This window comes from Manis javanica, chromosome 6, assembly GCF_040802235.1.
Source record: "Manis javanica isolate MJ-LG chromosome 6, MJ_LKY, whole genome shotgun sequence".
Classification (NCBI taxonomy): domain Eukaryota; kingdom Metazoa; phylum Chordata; class Mammalia; order Pholidota; family Manidae; genus Manis; species Manis javanica.
Genome location: NC_133161.1, coordinates 114,286,528 through 114,308,484, shown reverse-complemented (window position 1 = coordinate 114,308,484; position 21,957 = coordinate 114,286,528). Strand labels below are relative to the sequence as shown.

Genomic DNA, 21,957 nt, shown 5'->3' with positions numbered 1-21,957 from the left:
AAGAGACTCACCTTAAACCCAAAGACATGCACAGACTAAAAGTCAAGGGAAGGAAAATGATATTCCATGCAAACAACAGGGAGAAAAAAGCAGGTGTTGCAGTACTAGTATCAGACAAAATAGACTTCAAAACAAAGAAAGTAACAAGATATGAAGAAGGACATTACATAATGATAAAGGTCTCAGTCCAACAAGAGGATATAACCATTGTAAATATATATGCACCCAACACAGAAGCACCAGCATATGTGAAACAAATAGTAACAGAACTAAAGGAGGAAACAGAATGCAATGCATTCATTTTAGAAGAATTTAACACACCACTCACTCCAAAGGACAGATCCACCAGACAGAAAATAAGTAAGGACACAGAGGCACTGAACAACACACTACAACAGATGGACCTAATAGACATCTATAGAACTCTACACCCAAAAGTAACAGGATGCACATTCTTCTCAAGTGCACATGGAACATTCTCCAGAATAGACCACATACTAGGCCACAAAAAGAGCCTCAGTAAATTCAAAAAGATTGAAATCCTACCAACCAACTTTTCAGACCACAAAGGCATAAAACTAGAACTAAATTGTACAAAGAAAGCAAAAAGGCCCACAAACACATGGAGGCTTAACAACATGCTCCTAAATAACCAATGGATCAATGACCAAATTAAAATGGAGATCAAGCAATATATGGAAACAAATGACAACAACAACACAAAGCCCCAACTTCTGTGGGATGCAGTGAAAGCAGTCTTAAGAGGAAACTATATAGCAATCCAGGCATATTTAAAGAAGGAAGAACAATACCAAATGAATAGTCTAATGTCACAGTTATTGAAATTGGAAAAAGAAGAACAAATGAGGCCTCAAGTCAGCAGAAGGAGGGACATAATAAAGATCAGAGAAGAAATAAACAAAATTGAGAAGAATAAAACAATAGAAAAAATCAATGAAACCAAGAGCTGGTTCTTTGAGAAAATAAACAAAATAGATAAGCCTCTAGCCAGAGTTATTAAGAGAAAAAGAGAAAGTACATACACCAACAGAATCAGAAATGAGAAAGGAAACATCATGACAGACCCAACAGAAATACAAAGAATGATTAGATACTACTATGAAAACCTATATGCTAAGAAGCTGGAAAACCTAGAAGAAATGGACAACTTCCTAGAAAAATACAATCTTCAAAGACTGACCAAGGAAGAAACACAAAATCTAAACAAACCAATTACCAGCAATGAAATTGAAGCAGTAATCAAAAAACTACCCAAGAAAAAAACCCCTGGGCCAGATGGATTTACCTCGGAATTTTGTCAGATATACAGATTCTGGACACTCTTAAAGTTTTCCAAAAAATAGAAGAGGAGGGAATACTCCCAAATTCATTCTATTAAGCCAACATCACCCTAATACCAAAACCAGGCAAAGACCCCACCAAAAAAGAAAATTACAGACCAATATCCCTGATGAACATAGATGCAAAAATACTCAATAAAATATTAGCAAACCGAATTCAAAAATACATCAAAATGATCATACACCAGGACCAAGTGGGATTCACCCCAGGGATGCAAGGATGGTACAACATTCAAAAATTCATCAACATCATCCACCACATCAACAAAAAGAAAGACAAAAACCACATGATCATCTCCACAGATGTTGAAAAAGCATGCGACAAAATTCAACATCAATTCATGATAAAAACTCTCAACAGAATGGGTGTAGAGGGCAAGTACTTAACATACATGATAAACCCACAGCTACCATCATACTGAATAGCGAGAAGATAAAAGCTTTTCCTCTGAGATCGGGAACAAGACAGGGATGCCCAGTCTCCCCACTGTTATTTGACATAGTACTGGAGGTCCTAGCCATGGCACTTAGACAAAACAAAGAAATATAGGGAATCCGGATTGGTAAAGAAGAAGTCAAACTATCACTATTTGCATATGACATGACATTGTACATAAAAAACTCTTAAGACTCCACTCCAAAACTACTAGAACTAATATCAGAATACAGCAAAGTTGCAGGATACAAAATTAACACACAGAAATCTGTGGCTTTCCTATACACTAACAATGAACTAATAGAAAGAGAAATCAGGAAAACAATTCCATTCACAACTGCATCAAAAAGAATAAAATACCTAGGAATAAACCTAACCAAGGAAGTGAAAGACCTATACCCTGAAAACTATAAGACACTCTTAAGGGAAGTTAAAGAGGACACTAACAAATGGAAACTCATCCCATGCTCTTGGCTATGAAGAATTAATATTATCAAAATGGCCATCCTTCCCAAAGCAATAAACAGATTTGATGCAATCCCTATCAAATTACCAACAACATTCTTCAACGAACTGGAACAAATAATTCAAAAATTCATATGGAAACACCAAAGACCCCGAATAGCCAAAGCAATCCTGAGAAAAAACAATGAAGTGGCAGAGATCTCACTCCCCAACTTCAAGCTCTACTACAAAGCCATAGTAATCAAGACAATTTGGTACTGGCACAAGAACAGAGCCACAGACCTGTGGAACAGATTAGAGTCTCCAGACATTAACCCAAACATATATGGGCAATTAATATTCAATAAAGGAGATGACAGTCTCTTCAACAGATGATGCTGGCAAAACTGGACAGCTACATGTAAGAGAATGAAACTGGATCACTGTCTAACCCCAAATACAAAAGTAAATTAAAAATGGATCAAAACCTGAATGTAAGTCATGAAACCATAAAACTCTTAGTAAAAAACACAGACAAAAATCTCTTGGATGTGAACATTAGTGACTTCTTCATGAACATACCTCCCTGGGCAAGGGAAAATAAAAGCAAAAATGAAGGATTGGGACTATATCAAGCTGAAAAGCTTCTGTACAGCAAAGGACACCATCAATAGAACAAAAAGATATGCTACTGTATGGGAGAATATATTCATAAATGACAGATCCGATAAAGGGTTGACATCCAAAATATATAAAGAGCTCACACACCTCAACAAACAAAAAGCAAATAATCCAATTAAAAACTGGGCAAAGGAGGTGAAGAGACAGTTCTCCAAAGAAGAAATTCAGATGGCCAACAGAGACATGAAAAGATGCTCCACATCGCTAGTCATCAGAGAAATGCAAATTAAAACCACAATGAGATATCACCTCACACCAGTAAGTATGGCTACCATCCAAAAGACAAACAAAAACAAATGTTAGCGAGGTTGTGGAGAAAGGGGAGCCCTCCTACACTGCTGGTGGGAATGTAAATTAGTTCAACCACTACGGAAAGCAGTATGGAGGTTCCTCAAAATGCTCAAAATAGAAATACAATTTGACACAGGAATTCCACTTTTAGGAATTTACCCTAAGAATGCAGCACTCCAGTTTGAAAAAGACAGATGCACCCCTATGTTTATCGCAGCACTATTTACCATAGCCAAGAAATGGAAGCAACCTAGTGTCCATCAGTAGATGAATGGATAAAGAAGATGTGGTACATATACACAATGGAATATTATTCAGCCATAAGAAGAATTCAAACCCTACCATTTGCAACAGCATGGATGGAGCTAGAGGGTATTATGCTCAGTGAAATAAGCCAGGTGGAGAAACACAAATACCAAATGATTTCACTCATCTGTTGAGTATAAGAACAAAGAAAAACCGAAGGAACAAAACAGCAGCAGAATCACAGAACCCAAGAATGGACTAACAGTTACCAAAGGGAAAGGGACTGGGGAGGATGGGTGAGAAGGGAGGGACAAGGGGGGGTAAGAAAGGGGCATTACGATTAGTATGTATAATGTGGGGGGGGACATGGGGAGGAATGTGCAACACAGAGAAGACAAGTAGTGATTCTACAACATCTTACTATGCTGATGGACCACGACTGTAATGGGGTTTGTGGGGGGGCTTGGTGAAGGGGGGACCCTAGTAAACAATGTTGTTCATGTAACTGTAAATTAATGATAACAACAACAACAACAAAAATTGTTAACATGGTCAAAAAAAAATTAATGATCACTCTTTGCAGTAACTCCATGGATGCTTTACTGAAAAATGAAAGCTATTTGCCAGGTTGCCTATTCCTAATGAAATGTTGCTTGATAGAAAATGGAGTAGAAGCTAAATCATTTAAGAAATAATCAGAGCCCAAGCATTTAACTATGATGAGGTGAATAGATTCTGAACACTCGTTGGTAGACTTCCAGTCAGAAATAACTGGCATGTGAGAAGGCTTAGAATTGGAAGAGAGCCAATTCATTCTCTTTCCTCTCCCTCAAAAATATTTATTTCTGAGCATATTTGAGAAGAAAATTTTCTAAATGTTTTAGGTTTGGGATTAGAGGAAAATTTGCTTCTACTTTCACAGCTCAGAAATTCTAATAAAATTCCTTTCTTTAATGATCCTGAAATTCATTGTGATGATTTATACCTTACCCTTGAGTCACTTAATTTCCAGTGATGGGAAAAGTGAGTTAAGAAAAAACTAGAGTGATCGATCAAGTCACTATGAAACTGTCAGTTTTATAGGTAAAAATTGCATGACATTGATTTAATTTGCATCTCTGATGACCAGTGAGGTTGGGCATTTTTTTCAGTGCTTAATGGCCACTTATATTTCTTCGTTTGTGAATAACATGCTCATTGGTAGAAATGGTCTTTTGATAAACAGAGAGCAATTTCCAATGGAGCAAAGGTGAGCTGTGCTCTGGCCCTTCTCTTTTTTAATTCTTACCAGTGGCACTGCTCTCGGCTGAGCAGGTCACAGGCCCCTAGCCATAAGATGAAACAAAACAAAAAACTAGCCTCCCCCTTAAACTTGAATTGCTTTTAAATGTTTCTGTTATAACTGTTCTGTTCTCCTTTTTCAGACAAGAAATGCCTCAAAAAAGTCAACTGTTCTAAAAATAAATTCTTACCCTTGAAAGACAGATACCAATGTTTAACTTGTTCATCAATTATAAACATACATATGCTAACTTATTGGGTTACTACATGTATTTTCACTTTGAATGGTTAAGATAGACATTTAGTTTCATCTGATTTAAAATCTTTCCAGGTTAAGTTCCTAAAGTCATGCTCCACTACATTGAACTTTGGGATCTTGGAAGTCCCTTTCATCTATGTGCTCAAGTGAATTCCAGATGACTGCCTGAAGAGAATCTAGGCCCTTCCCGAGAGTATTGCCTTGCTTTATCCCTATGCTGTTCTAAGACTCCTGCCTTCAAAAGAGGCTGTCAGTCCTATCCCCAGCCCAGAAGACTATTAATATTTGTGGCTCTACCTTTAACTATATGCCAGGTACCTGGCATTGAGAATAACTCCAGAAAAACTGAAAAAAAAAAACTGCCTCAAACAGTCCTGTGAGATGGGTAAATGAAACTAGCTAACAAGTTTATATCAAAACTTTGGTTCCAAGTAAGTTAGATGGAGATAAACAAATACCACATAATTTCACTTACATGTAGAATCTAAGAGAAACAAAACAAGCAAACGAATGAACAAACAAAACAGAAAGAAGATTCATAAACAGAGAACAGACTTGCGGTTGCCACAGTGGCAGAAATGAAATAGGTGAAGGAAAAACAGAAAAGAACAAAAAAAAAGAGCTTTCATCAGGCCCTGATTGTGAGGATCAGGGAACTGAGGGCAGAGAGGCTACTAATCCCTTCATTTGGGTGCCTCATGGTCTGTCTCATGCCTCCCTGGTGGAACTGTGAGGAAGCCATCCAGTTTTGACATCAAATTTATCAAAATTAATCTTTACTAGGAAAAGCGTAGGAGACACCCAATTCAAAATACAAAATTGTAACTGATAGCACCCTGTCTCTATTCTGCATGCTCAGAAATCTCTTTTAATTCCTATTGAAACTTTTCAATCTTCAAGTCTGAAATAAAATGTTATTATCTTTTTTATTTAAAGGATTATTAGTTATCCTGATTTTGTCTTCTAGGGGGAAACTTATGGAAACTTTAAATTTACTCAGAAAGTATTTATTGACTTGCCTACTCTAGCCCAGGCACTGGGATACAGCTGTGAATAAAACAGACCAAAAACAAAAATCCCCACTCTTGGAGCTTACATTCTCTTGGGAAATCAAGGAAGTCAGTATGTTTGTTGTGGAGGTATTAAAGGGAAGATAGCAGATGAGACCCAATAGGTAATGGGAGATCAAGGACTGTGACTTTTGCTGTGGGATAAGAAACGATTAGAGGTTCTTGAATAAGGAAGTGACATGACCTGACTTACATTTTTACAGGATCATTCTAGCTATCAGGTTGAAAATAGTAATGGTAATAGTAGGGCAAGGACTAGTCAGAGACCATTACAATAATCCAGCCTAAAGACAATGGTAGCTTGGAGAGTGGTGGCAGAGGTGGAAGTGGTGAGAAGTGGTTAGAATCTAGATTTATTTTTAATATACAGCCTATAGAATTTGCTGGTGGATACTTATGAGGGAAATGAGAAAGAGTGGAAGCAAGGATGAGATTTTGGCTTGTGTCACTCAAAGAATGATGCTTCCATTTACTAAGGTGATGAAGACTAAGAGAGGAGCAGATTCTTTTTGTCCTTTTCTCCTTTGTAAACCATAGCACCCACACTGAATATATAAAGCACATCCTAGTGTTTGATGTAGCAATCACAAAAACAATAGGAAGAATTTGTAACCATTTCAAAACCAGGAGATGCATTAAAGATCATATAGCTAATTAGCCTTTGAAATTTTTACTTTGATCCCCCCCAAAAAAATTTTTACATCTTGACTCAGCGCACAACCCACGTTGGTACACACACACACACACACACACACACACACACACACACATTCACTTACACATGCACACACATCACTGAAACAGAAGTTTCATGGAAAAGCATCCATCCTTATTATTATGTAAGATGTACTTTGGTGTGTTTTGTTTTGAATTCTGGCAGTTAGCGACCAAATTGATTTTACAACTCCTACTTTAAAAAACACTCATGTAGCTCAACCCATTAGCATCCAGATAAGGCAGCAGAAACCCATAGAGAGCAAGTGATTTATAAAAAGTCTCCCAAAGTTAGTGGCAATACTAGGATCAGAACACAGATTGCTTGACTCAGTAATAGGAAAAAGAGGCTAGATCTTCCTTTCCAGCATACTTGTCATATTTTCACTTTCTTTTTGAATAAAAGTATTAAAGCAGAATATTCTGTGTAATAGCTTAAGTAGCTTTCTTAAATTAAATGTGCCCTATCTGCCTTATTTTCTAAGCTTGAACTTCCATAAAAACAAACATAACACTTTTAATTAAAATATATTAAATTATTTGTACTTAGCATACATAATCCAAATACACTTGAAATTAAAGTTATCTGTGGATCATTCAAAGGCAAATTTTAGTAACCACAAAATTAATCAACATTGGTTCTTTGTGAAGCTTATCAGGTTGTGTGCACACTGCACATAAATAGAGAAGTTCAGGGTCATAGAGAACTATGTTTAACAGTTCATTTTCACTCACTGAGCATTTATAAAGCACCACTCCATGCTAGCTGTGCATGTGCTGGGAAAGTAACAAATGAATTAATAAGTCTCTCTGGCTTTGAGGAACTTACAGTCTAGCAAGAGAGATAGTCAAATCAATAGCCATAATTCAATATAAGATATATTATAAAAGATATATCCAAGTACAGAGTACTCTTTTCTTAACTGCTATAGGAACACAGATGAAGGAGAAATCAATTCTCCTTGGGGCTATAGATGGTTTAGAAAGACTACAGAGATTTGGGGGAGGTACTGGGCCTTGAAAGATGAAGAGAAATTTTCTGACAAGATTAAGGGTGAAAGGGCTGCAAGGAGAGGGAAGAATAGCATGAAAAAAAAAAGTATAGCATCACTCCAGCTTTCTGCCCTCACGTGGCATTTTTCTTGTGTCTCTTCACATGAAACTGGTAGCATGAACAGCATGTTATATAGAGGAATCACTGACTAGATCACAGAGGCCACATTATGATTGGTCATACATTACATGATTAGGTATTTAGACTTTATCCCAGGGTGAACAAGTCATCAAAGGTGTTCAATAAAGTAATTCTGGAAGCAATGTAGAAATGAGATGGGAAGCTGTTATGAGTTGAACTATAACCCCCCCCAAAAAAGATACGTTGAAGTCCTAACATCTAGTACTTCAGAATATGCCTTATTTGGAAATAGTCATTGCAGATGATCAAGTTAAGATGAGGTCTGTAGGGAGGATCCTAATCCAATATGACTAAGTGTCCTTATTTTAAAAATGGGGAATTTAGACACAGACATGCACAGAAGGAAGACTATGTGAACAGACACAGGAAAAATGCCATGTGAGGGTAGAGAACTGTAGTGATGCATCTACACTCCCAGGACACCAAAGATGGCCAGAAAACCACCAGATGCTAGGAAAGAAGCACGGAACAGATTCCCCCTCACAACCTTCAGAAGGAACGAACTCAGTCAACACTTTCCCTTTGGACGTCTAGCCTCCAAAAATGTGAGGCAATAAATTATTGCTTTAAGCCACTCTGTGGTACACTGTTACAGTAGCCCTAAGAATTAACACAGAGGCTACTGAGCAGTACAGTCTAAAGTGATAAGAGATTGGACAAAAATAGTGACAGTGGGGGGAGTTCAAAAAAGATTATAAATCTGAAAGATGTAGCTGAGGTAAAAGCAACAAGATTTAATGATTGGCTGAATGTGCCAAAGAAGAGGGAGGAGTCCAAGATGGGTGAAGCTTTTATTCTATCTCAATCAACGGAATGCAGTGTCTAAACCACCTCAGTATTCTTGTCAGATCTCTCCTGAGGCAAAGGAACTCATAAAAAGTCCCATGCCTTTTCCTCTGGCTAATGGTATCCAAGCTAGACTTCTGACATCTCATTCAAGACTTTCTTTGGGCTGGATTCCCCAGTTTCCATTCTTTTGATTATAGATATATTCTGCTTTTACTGCCCAGAACTTTAAGAGGCTTTAGCTGCCCTGCCTACTTTCCCTTCCATTTTAGTTTTGTCCTGGATGCTACCTATTAGATTATCCTAAGCTCTACATTCTGCTACCTTTAAACCAATTCCATCTCTCCCCCTATACGCAGCACTATCTCTCAGCACCACAATCTCTGACTTGTCTAAGGAGCTAGAATAAATACTAAAGCCATTAACTGACCTGTAAAATATAGGAAAAGAAGCTAATAAGTTCACTTTTGGACATTACAGAGAATATATTTTTGACACAAAAGGAAGCCATTGACCCATCCTTTTTCCAGGACTGCTAATACTCCATATACCCCTTCCAAAGAATTGGTCTGCTGCAGGTTTCTGTCCCACCAGCCATATCTTTTTGGTAGGAACACCTACTCCAAATTGAACCAACTAGATTTTCTCCATAGAGAAATGGAAATCAATGTCTGTACGTATATGGATATCTAGCATGAAAACTGCAGCAACTATAGTCTTCCATAAGGACTAAGTAACAGAGAAAGCTAATTTGCAGAGATATAAGATTTAAACGGATGTTAGAAGAAAGTAAATATGAGAGAGACAGAGACACATGCGCCCTGGTTCCTTTCCTGATTCCAATCCCTTTCTGAAACCAACTGCACTCCTGCCTGTGGGTTCTTTTTGAAAAATCCTCTACATCCTTATGGTAAGTGCACTCATCTTTTTATATCACCCTAACTGGAGTTCGTCTCAAAGAACCCTAACCAACATAGATGTCTCAAGTCTGAAATATGTATCCAGTATCTAACAGCGGAGGGAGGTAGTTGGAAATATAGGTCTGAAGACAGAGCAGAGGTTGGGAAGAGAACATACGGTTTGGGAAGGGAGTAACTAAATGTCACTGGAGTAGATGAGATCACCAGAAACAGCTCATAGTGAAGAAAAAAAGGAAGAGAGGATAAAGAGAAAAAATGGATGGCTTAAGAATTTCCATATTAAAAAAAATGGATCACAAACAGAGGATTCAGTGAAGCAGGTTAAAAAGAACAGGAAACTAGAAGTCAATGCTTTTGGAGAAGCCAAAAAATGAGAGTATTCAGGTTGTACTTAGAAAATACAACCACCAGTGACTTAAACAGGCGTTATTAGTCTCAAACAACAAGAGGACCAGAGGCGGTGCGACAGACCAACAAGTACATCGGAGACTCAAGGTCCCCCTCTCTCTCCCACCGCCATTGTCAGCATCTAGCCTTTGTCTTTAGGGTCGCAGGAGGAGTGTTACATCCTCCAGGTAGGAAGGAAAAGGAAAGAAGAAAAGGTGAAAGGCAGTAGGAGCTGCCAATCCCGTAACAGAAAAGCAAAATCTTTACCAGAAGCCCTACTTATGTTTCATTGGTCAGAATTCTGTCACTTGGTCACCCCCGACTGGAGGGGAACTAGGAGAAAGAGGATGATGTAAGAGTGGGGTCAGCCAATCAACTTTCAGCGACAGGGTAGAAACCACAAAAATCTACAGGGAGGTCAAGAACGATAACTGAAGATGGATGATGGGGGTCAGGAAGCTTATTTGATGGTCCCTAGCAATCTTATCATAGCATTTTCAGAAGTATATTAGGCATGGAGAGGGCTGTTGAAGACTAACTCATGGGTGAGATATAAGAATAGATGATTCTTTCCTAATGTTAGAAAAGGAAAATAATGGAAGAAGCAAAAATCTAAAGGAGAAGCATAATGGAGAGATGTTTGGTTTTAGGGTTGTCAAGACTTGAACATGTTTATAGGCTGCTGAGTAGAAATAATTGGAGAGGGGTATTGAGGAATAAATGGTATGAAATAAAGATCAACTGTTGAGAAAAAGTAAAAAAAAGATGGGTGGTCCTAGATTAAACACATCCTTGAAAGCTATACCTCTTCCACCAAAACAAGAAAGTAAGTAAGCCTGAACAATTAATTGTGTAAGTTTGGATGTGGGCATGAAAAAAATAATCGTTGAAAATTCTAGTAAAACTACATTTTAAACTGTTCAAGTTTTAGAAGACAAATCTTGAATTCACTATTAGCTCTAAGAAAGAGATGAGATCGCATCAGAATTCAGGACCACTTTGTGATTTTTCCTATTTAAGAATGGAGCCATAAGCATCCAACATTTAACTTTTTAAAAATTCTCCTTCTCCGTACTGGAGGGCCCGAGAGTAGAGATGATACTGGGCATCTTGATACTGGGCATCTTTCTCACTCTTCGGTGGTGCTGAAAGCAGTGAGAACGAGATGGCTGCGGCAGGAGCAACGGCCAAAGCCCTTGCTGGAAGAATCCAGAACTTCTATTTATTTCCAACCTGCTTTCAACTTCTTCACCTTAGAACGCCCAGGTGCTGGCGCACAGCAAGGATAGAGAGCAGAAAGCCTCCAACTAGAATCTTCAGAAATCTGGGAAGTGACAGTGGCCGTACAGCTGCTCAAACCGATTAAATAAATAACAGTAGCCCAGTTTAAGACCTCAGGACCTTCCAAAATCAGAGCGCGAAATCTGACGAGCTACACATATGAGAAGATTCTCACTTTTCATTGGCTGACCCTCCCGGAGTTGAGACCTTGCCTCATTCTCATTGGTTGATGCTGCTGTCAGTTCTTTCACCACACCCACCTTGCCGCCAGTGCCCAATGAGTTTTGGGGGGGAGTGATTTACGGTAGTCGGGGGCGGGAGTCCGCGCACAGCTAGCCTGTTTTCCCGTCCCCAGCGCAACGGGCCCGACCCGCCCCAAGCCCAAGGCCCCGCCTCCTGCCTCCGGTCCCCGCCTCCCCCGCGGAGAGGGCGGGGGACCAGGCGGCGGCTACAACCGCAGGAATATGCTGGAAGCCGGCGGGCGGACGCCCCGGAGGTGCTGAAGGGACAGTTCCCGCCGCCGAACTTGCTCCGCGTCGGGAGGGCGCGGGCGGGTAGGGAGGCTCCTGTGCCCATTTGGCACGTGAGAGATGGAGACCATCTGGATCTACCAGTTCCGCCTCATCGTGATCGGGGACTCCACCGTAGGCAAGTCGTGCCTCCTGCACCGCTTCACCCAGGGCCGCTTTCCCGGGCTGCGCTCTCCCGCCTGCGACCCCACGGTCGGTGTGGACTTCTTCTCCCGCTTGCTGGAGATCGAGCCTGGCAAAAGGATCAAACTGCAGCTCTGGGACACAGCGGGACAGGAGCGGTTCAGGTAGGGACGCCGGGACCCCGGGGACACCAGGGACCGCGCCACCCCCTCGGTCCGCCCGGGCACCCCTTTCCCAGCGCCGGCCGCCCGGCCCTGGTCGGGAGAGGTTCTGGCCCTTCCCTCTCGAAAGTACAAACAGTCCCTTCTCGCTTCCCCTTTGCCCCTCCTCTTCCAGAGACGACTTCCTCCTCCGCAATTTCTCACTTCTTTCTTCGGCGCCCATTTCCTGTGTCCCCTTTCTGTCTTTCCTTTTACCCCTGAACCCGGGTGCCCCTCGCTGACCCCCTCTTCCCCCACTCTCTCTGAACCTGCATGTATTTTGATCCCTAACTCGTAGGCTCCCCCGCTGGCTTTCCCCGAACTCAGCGTCTCTCCCGGCGTACACCCTGATTTGGCCCGGGAGTGACCGAGCTGCTGCCCCTCTGTGCGGCCCGGGAGGACTGCCAATGCCAAGTAGGGCTCCCAGATTCCTGATTGATTCCTTTAATTTAAAGGCGAGTGGTGCTGCAGCCCAGGTTGCTGTATGAGCTCACTGCATATCGCTCAGAGGGTGATGGATGCGGTAATAGTTTAAACACCTCACAGCACCGAATGTGTTCATCAGAAATAACGGGCCGTGACCCGTGGGAACGTGTCTTGTACAGCAACTAGATGTGACATCAGGGACACTGGCACAGCTGAGGGTTTGGTTTGGTTTGGTTTTTTTTAAGGGTTGAGTTGTCTTTAGAAGTTTGTCATTCGTGCTTTGGTGAAGAAAAGGGAGATACATACTGAGATTCGTCAGGAACTTTTACTTTATTTATAATGGATTCTTAACCGTTTCAGGGTGATAATCAGAAAATACATTTCTGAATGGAGGAGGGATCCAAATGCACAGCCTCATTCTAAATGTTCACTGAGACCCTGAAGGAAGGATTTCACAAAAGCCACCCACGTTATATAAAAACGTTTTTAAAAACCTAAGTGTAAATTGTATGCATTTCCTGTATATTCAAGACAGAACCAGATATAAAGCACGTTTTAAATTTCTAGAAAGGCACGTTTTATAGGGGAAAGTAGGGAATCTGATATATTGTAGTGGGGTTTTTTTAAAGATAGCATTATCCGTTAGAACTCAGTTAAGCAATAATTTTGCCGTCTTCAGCAAGAAGTCAGCTTCTGAAACTCAGTACTCCGTGAAGGGACTTCCCAAACATGGCTTCCCCTTGTCCCCAGCCAGCAGCCCATTCTGCATGAGGTCAGCCTATTTCTGTGAGAACGTTTCAACATTTAAGTTTTGGCTCCCATTCCCAGCTATGACACTGATTCATACAGATAATAAATGAACTGCTTAGCTTGCTTATATCTTTGTTTTCTTACATATGAAGTAGAGAGATAGTTAGGGCCAGCCTTCAAAGAGGTATTAAAAGTTACTGTTTTGAATTGTACAATATCTAGAATTCCTCAAAGAAAATTTTTTCCTTTTTAAGAAGCCTCCTTCAATTAAGTTTCAGACTTCTCATTCCACTTCTGTAAAATGAAGGAGTTATCATGATCTCTAAGATTCCCTACAGTTTTTCCATGCTAAGTTTGACTGCAAATTCCTTCGTTTGTAATCGCAGAGATGAACTGTTAATATATTTCATAGTCAGAAAAAAAGCATTTACTAAAGCTCTCACTCAGCCCTCTAAAGTGAGTATGATCAAAATATGTTCTTTATGGCTTAAATTTATAGTAACTACTGGGAATTGCAACTACAAGAAACGTAAGTAGTAAAATCTTCCTGCATCTAATTCTTTCCTTATAAGTAGCTCCTCAATTTATTATAAGACAAGAAAGTAAAAGATAATTAATTTGTTAGATTTCAAAAAACTTCCTGCTAAATAGATCATTGTTTTTCATTGCCTTTAAGAAGAAGGCAAACAGTAATTCACTTTATGTATCTTATTGAAACCAGACAGAGACACTCATAATAATGCAAGGACATTTAAGGAATGTTTGCTGACAGTGAGTCATACTTTATTTTGTTTGGCTCTTCACCAAAGATATATTCATAAATACATACATATTTCAGAAGCTATCTCCACAAATACTCGCTTTTCTCTCATTTGGCAGAATGTGACACCATAAAATTGCATTTAAAACAATCACTGTTCAATCATTCTGTATCTTTCTTCAAGAAAATAAAGATATTTATTTTGAATAATAGCTATCCTTGCACTTTTTTTTTGGCCTTTTTTTATTAAGGTATCATTGATATACACTCTTATGAAGGTTTCACATGAAAAACATGGAGGTTACTACATTCACCCATATTATCAAGTACCCCCCACATCCCATTGCAGTCACTGTCCATCAGTGTATTAAGATGCCAGAGTCACTACTTGTCTTCTCTGTGCTACACTGTCTTCCTCATGACTCCTGCCACACCGTGTATGCTAATCATAATGCCCCTTAATCCCATTCTCCGTCCCACCCACCCTCTTCCACCCCTCCCCTTTGGTAACTGCTAGTCGCTTCTTGGAGTCTGAGTCTGCTGCTATTTTGTTCCTTCAGCTTTTCTTCGTTGTTATACTCCACAGATGAGGGAAATCATTTGGTACTTGTCTTTCTCCAACTGGCTTATTTCACTGAGCATAATACCCTCTAGCTCCATCCATGTTGTTGCCAATGGTAGGATTTGTATATTATGGCTGAATAATATTATATTCTGTATATGAACCACATCTTCTTTATCCATTCATCTACTGATGGACACTTAGGTTGCTTCCATATCTTGGCTTTGTATATATAGTGCTGTAATAAACATAGGGGTGCATATGCCTTTTTGAATCTGAGAACTTGTTTTCTTTGGGTAAATTCCTAGGGGTGGAATACCCAAGTCAAATAATATTTCTATTTTTAGTTTTTTGAGGAACCTCCATACTGCTTTCCACAATGGTGGAACTAATTTACATTTCCACCAGCAGTGTAGGAAGGTTCCCCTTTTTCCATATTCTCACCAGCATTTCTTGTTACTTGCCGTTTGGATATTGGCCGTCCTGACTGGTGTGAGGTGATATCTAATTGTGGTTTTAATTTGCATTTCTCTGATGATTAGCGATGTGGAACATCTTTTCATGTGCCTATTGGCCACCCGAATTTCTTCTTTGGAGAAGTGTCTTTTCAGATCCTCTGCCCATTTTTTAATTGGATTATTTGCTTTTTGTTTGTTGAAGTGCATTAGCTCTTATTTATTTTGGCTTGTCAACCCTTATCAGATATGTCATTTATGAATATATTCTCCCATACTGTAAGATGACTTTGTTCTACTGATAGTAGAACATTCCTGTCCTTTGCTGTACAGAAGCTTTTAAGTTTGATATAGTCCCACTTTTTCATTTTTGCTTTTGTTTCCCTTGCCCAGGGAGATACATTCAAGAAGAAGTTGCACAATGTTTATGTTCAAGAGAGTTTTGCCAATGTTTTCATCTAAGAGTGTTATGGTTTCATGACTTACATTCAGGTCTTGGATCCATTTCGACTTTACTTTTGTGTATGGAGTTAGACAGTAATCCAGTTTCATTCTCTTACAGGTAGCTGTCCAGTTTTACCAACACCAGCTGCTGAAGAGGCTGTATGTTTTCCCATTGTATATCCATGGCTCCTTTATCATATATTAATTGACCATATGTGCTTGGGTTAATATCTGGACTCTCTATTCTGTTCCACTGGTCTATGGGTCTTTTCTTCTACCAGTACCAAATTGTCTTGATTACTGTGGCTTTGTAGTAGAGCTTGAAGTTGGGAAGCAATATCCCTCCTGCTTTATTCTTCCTTCTTAGGATTGCTTTGACTATTCGGGATCTTTTGTGGTTCCATATGAATTTTAGAACTATTTGTTCCAGTTCATTGAAAAATGCTGTTGGTATTTTGATAGGGATTGCATTGAATCTGTAAATTGCTTTAGGCAGGATGGCCATTTTGACAATATTAAGTCTTCCTACCCAAGAGCATGGCATGAATTTCCATTTATTAGTGTCCTCTTTAATTTCTCTTAAGAGTGTCTTGTAGTTTTCAGGGTATAGGTCTTTCATTTCCTTGGTTAGGTTTATTCCTAGGTATTTTATTCTTTTTGATGCAATTGTGAATGGAATTGTTTTCCTGATTTCTCTTTCTGTTAGTTCATTGTTTGTGTATAGGAAAGCCACAGATTTCTGTGTATTGATTTTGTATCCTGCAACTTTGCTGAATTCTGATATTAGTTCTCATAGTTTTGGAGTGGATATTTTAGGGCTTTTTATGTACAATATCATGTCATCTGCAAATAGTGACAGTTTGACTTCTTCTCTACCAATCTGGATGCCTTTTATTTCTTTGTGTTGTCTGATTGCCATGGTTAGGGCCTACAGGACTATGTTGAATAGAAGCAGGGAGAGTGGGCATCCTTGTCTTGTTCCTGATCTTAGAGGAAAAGCTTTCAGCTTCTCCATGTTAAATATGATACTGGCCGTGCATTTGTCAAATAAGGCTTTTATTATGTTGAGGTACTTGCCAACTTTATGCCCATTTTGTTGAGAGTTTTTATCATGAATGGATGTTGAATTTTGTCGGTGCTTTTCATCATCTATGTCAATGATCATGTGGTTTTTTTGCTCCTTTTTGTTGATGTGGTGGATGATGTTAATGAGTTTTCGAATGTTGTAACATCCTTGCATCCCTGGGATGAATCCCACTTGATCATGGTGTATGATCATCTTGATGTATTTTTTATTTCAGTTTGCTAATATTTTGTTGAGTATTTTTGCATCTATTTTCATCAGGCATATTGGTTTTTAGTTTTCTTTTTTTGTGGTGTATTTGCCTGGTTTTGGTGTTGAAGTGGTGCTGGCTTCATAGAATGAGTTTGGAAGTATTCCATCCTCTTCTATTTTCTGGAAAACATAAGGAGTAAATGGCTATTATGTCTCCTCTAAATGTCTGATAAAACTCAGCGGTGAATCCATCTGGTCTGGGTATTTGGTTCTTGTGTAGTGTTTTCATTACCAATTCAATTTCATTGCTGGTAATTGGTCTCTTTAGATTTTCTGTTTCTTTCTGGGTCAGTCTTGGAAGGTTGTATTTTTCTAGACAGGTGTCCATTTCTTTTAAGTTATCAAGTTTGTTAGCATATTGTTTTCCATAATATTCTCTAATAATTCTTTGTGTTTCTGTGGTGACCATCATAATTTTTCCTTTCTCATGACTGATTTTGTTTATGTGTGTAGATTCTCTTTTTTCCTTAATAAGTCTGGCTAGAGACTATTTTGTTTATTTTCTCAAAGAACCAGCTCTTGGCTTTCATTAGTTTTTTCTATTGTTTTAGTCTTCTCAATTTTCTTTATTTCTTCTCTGATCTTTATTATGTCTCTCCTACTTACTTTGGGCCTCATTTGCTTTTCTCTTTCCAGTTTCAATAATTGTGAATTTAGACTATTCCTTTGGGATTGTTCTTCCTTCCTAAAATAGGCCTGGTTGCTATCTACTTTCCTCTTAGAACTCCCTTCTCAGCATCCCACAGAAGTTGAGGCATTTTGCTTTTTTTTCATTTGTCTCTATATATTGCTTGATATCTGTTTTTATTTGGTCACTGATCCATTGATTATTTAGGAGCATGTTGTTAAGCCTCCATGTGTTTGTGGGCCTTTTGTTTTCTTTGTACAATTTATTTCTAGTTTTATACCTTTGTGATCTGAGAAGTTGGTTGGTATGATTTCAATCTTTTTTAATTTACTGAGGTTCTTTTTGTGGCCTAGTATGTGGTCTATTCTGGGAAATGTTCTGTGTGCATTTGAGAAGAATGTGTATCCTGCTGCTTTTGGGTGTAGAGTTCTGTAGATGTCTATTAGGTCCATCTGTTCTAATGTGTTGTCCAGTGCCTCTGTGTCCTTACTTATTTACTGTCTGGTTGATCTGTCCTTTGGAGTGAGTCGTTTGTTAAAGTCTCCTAAAATGAATGCATTGCACTCTGTTTCCTCTAATTCTGTTAGTATTTGTTTCACATATGTAGGTGCTCCTGTGTTGGGTGCATAGATATTTATAATGGTTATATCCTCTTGTTGGACTGACCCCTCTATCATTATGTAATGTCCTCCTTTGTCTCTTGTTACTTTGTTTGTTTTAAAGTCTATTTTGTCTGACACAAGTACTGCAACACCTGCTTTTTTCTCCCTATTGTTTGCATGAAATATCTTTTTCCATCCCTTCACTTTTACTGTGTGTATGTCTTTCAGTTTGGATTGAGTCTCTTATGGGCAGCATGTAGATGGGTCTCGCTTTTTTATCCATTCTATAACTCTGTGTCTTTTGATTTGTGCTTTTAGTCTATTCACGTTTAGGGTGATTATCGATAGGTATGTACTTATTACCATTGCAGGCTTTAGATTCGTAGTTACCAAAGGTTCAAGGGCAGCTTCTTTACTATCTAACCATCTATCTGAACTCACTTATTTTGCTATTATACACACAGTCTGATGTTTCTTTATTTCTCTCCCTTCTTTTTCTTCCTCTTTCACTCTTTATATGACAGGTGCTTTATTCTGTACTCTTTGTGTTTCCATATTCAAGAGATTTTTGCCAACGTTATCCTCCAAGAGTTTTGTGGTATCTTGACTTACATTCAGGTCTTTTATCCATTTAGAGTTTATTTTTTGTATGGAGTTAGACAGCAATCAGTTTCATTCTCTTACATGTAGTTGTCCAGTGTTGCCACCACCAACTGTTGAAGAGGCTGTCATTTCCCCATTGTATTTCCATCGTGTATTAATTGACCATATATGCTTGGGTTTATATCTGGGCCCTCTAGTCTCTTCCATTGATCTGTAGGTCTGTTCTTGTGCCAGTACCAAATTGTCTTGATTACTGTGGCTTTGTCGTAGAGCTTTAAGTCAGGGAGCATAATCCCCCAGCCAGCTTTATTCTTCCTTCTCAGGATTGCTTAGGCTATTTGAGTCTTTTGTGGTTCCATATGAATTTTAGAAGTATTAGTTCTTGTTCTTTGAAGAATGCCATTGGTATTTTGATCTATAGATTGCTTTAGGCAGAATGGCCATTTTAACAATATTAATTCTTCCTATCCATGAGCATGGGATGTATTTCCATTTATTGCTGTCTTCTTTAATTTCTCTCATGATTGTCTTGTCTTTTTCAGGGTGTAGGTCTTTCATCTCCTTGGTCAGGTTTACTCCTAGGTATTATATTCTTTCATGCAAGTATAAATGGAATTGTTTTCCTGATTTCTCTTTCTGCTAGTTCATTGTTAGTATATAGGAGTGCAACAGACTTCTGAGTGTTGGTTTGTATCCTGCAACTTTGCTGAATTCACATATTATTTCTAGTAGTTTTGGGGTGGATTCTTTAGGATTTTTATGTGCAATATCATGTCATCTGCAAACAGTGACAGTTTAACTTCTTCCTTAACCAATCTGGATGCCTTTTATTTCTTTGTGTTGTCTGATTGCTGTGGCTAGGACCTCCAGTACTATTTTGAAAAAAAGTGGGGAGAGTGCGCATCCTCGTCTTGTTCCTAATCTTAAAAGAAAAGTTTTCACCTTTTGCTGTTAAGTATAATGTTAGCTGTGGATTTGTCTTTGGCCTTCATTATTTGGAGGTTCTTGCCCTCTTGCTATTTTGTTGAGTTTTTACCATGAATGGACATTGAATTTTGTGAAATGCTTTTCAGCATCTGTTGAGATGATCATACAATTTTTGTCCTTCTTTTTGTTGATGTGGTATATGATGATGGATTTTTGAATATTGTACCATCCTTGCCTCCCTGGAATAAATACTACTTTATTGTGATGGGTGATCTTTCTGATGTATTTTTGAATATGGCTTGCTCATATTTTGTTGAGTATTTTTGCATCTATGTTCATCAGGGATATTGGTCTGTAATTGCCTTTTTTTTTGAGTGTGTGTGGTCTCTTGGCCTGGTTTTGGTATTAGAGTGATGCTGGCTCCATAGAATGATTTTCAAAGTATTCCCTCCTCTTCTACTTTTTGGAAAACTTTAAGGAGTATGGGTATTATGTCTTCTCTAAATATTTGATAAAATTCAGTGGTGTGGACATACAATGGGGAAATGACAGCCACTTCAACAGCTGGTGTTGGCAAAACTGGATAGCTACATGCAATAGAATGAAACTGGATTATTGTTTAACCCCATACATAAAAGTAAACTCAAAATGGATTAAAGACTTGAATGTAAGTCATGAGACCGTAAAACTCTTAGAAGATAACATAGGCAAACATCTCCTGAATGTAAGCATGAGCAACTTCTTCCTGAACGCATCTCCTCGAGCAAGGGAAACAAAAGCAAAAATGAACTCATGGGACTGCATCAAACTAAAAAGTTTCTGTATGGTAAAGGACACCATCAGCAGAACAAAAAGGCATCCTACAGTATGGGAGAATATATTTGTAAATGACTTATCTGACAAGGTGTTAACATCCCAAATGTATAAAGAACTTACATGCCTCAACACCCAAAAAGCAAATAACCTGATTAACAAATGGGCAGAGGATATGAAGAGACAGTTCTCCATAGAAGAAATTCAGATGGCGAACAGACACATGAAAAAATGCTCCACATCACTAATCATCAGGGAAATGCAAATTAAAACCACAGTGAGATATCACCTCACACCAATAAGGATGGCCAGCATCAAAAAGACTAAGAACAACAAATGCTGGCAAGGATGCACAAAAAGGGGAACCCTCCTACACTGCTGGTGGGAATGTAAACTAGTTCAACCATTGTGGAAAGAAATACGGAGGTTCCTCAAAAAACTAAAAATAGAAATACCATTTGACCCGGGAACTCCTTGGAATTTACCCAAAGAATACAACTTCTCAGATTCAAAAACACATATGCACCCCTATGTTTATCGCAGCACTTTTTACAATAGCCAAGATATGGAAGCAACCTAAGTGTCCATCAGGAGATGAATGAATAAAGAAGAGGCGATACATATACACAATGGAACACTATTCAGCCATAAGAAAGAAAGAAATCCTACCTTTGCAAAAACATGGATGGAGCTGGAGGACATTATGCTTAGTGAAATAAGCCAGGCAGAGAAAGACAAATGCCGAACGATTTCCCTCATTTGTGGAGTATAACAATGAAGCAAAACTGAAGGAACAAAATGGCAGCAGACTGAGAGACTCCAAGATTGAACTAGTGGTTACCAAAGGGGAGGAGTGTGGGAGGGTCGGTGGGGAGGGAGGGAGAAGGGGATTAAGGGGTCTTATGTTTAGTACACATGGTGTGGGGGATCATGGGAAGAACAGTGTAACACCGAGAAGGCACATAGTGGATCTGTGGCATCTTGCTGCATTGATGGTCAGTGACTGCATTGGGGTATGGGTGGGGACTTGATAATAAGGGTAACTGTAGTAACCACATTGTTTTTTCATGTGAAACCTTCATAAGTGTGTATATCAATTGTACCTTAAAAATTTTTTTTTAGAAAGAAAAGAAAAAATTCAGTGGTGAAGCCATCTGGTCCAGGGTTTTCTTCATAGGTAGTTTTTTGATTACCTATTCAATTTCATTACTGGTAATTGTTCTATTCAGATTCTCTGTTTCTTTCTGGGTCAACTTTGGAAAGTTGTATTTTTCTAGAAATTTGTGCATTTCTTCTAGATTATCCAGTTTGTTAACATATAATTTTTCATAGTATTCTGTAAAAATTCTTTGTATTTTGGTGGTGTCCATAGTGATTTTTCCTTTCTCATTTCTGATTCTGTTTATGTGTTGTAGACTCTCTTTTTTTCTTGATAAGTCTGACTAC

The 21,957-nt window shown here is 38.9% G+C and overlaps 1 protein-coding gene across 2 annotated transcripts in view; it reads left to right on the top strand.

The window, feature by feature from the left end:
• The first annotated feature begins 11,680 nt into the window (after nt 1-11,680).
• The window catches only part of RAB39A (RAB39A, member RAS oncogene family), a 39,785-nt gene continuing 29,508 nt past the window's right edge, over nt 11,681-21,957 (top strand). The window contains exon 1 of one of the 2 annotated variants that reach the window (XM_073239314.1): nt 11,681-12,169. In XM_073239314.1, coding sequence (XP_073095415.1) covers nt 11,943-12,169 — 227 coding nt within the window. In that variant the 5' untranslated portion in view covers nt 11,681-11,942. The remainder of the gene's footprint in view (nt 12,170-21,957) is intronic. The other variant, XM_037020286.2, reaches the window with a different exon arrangement.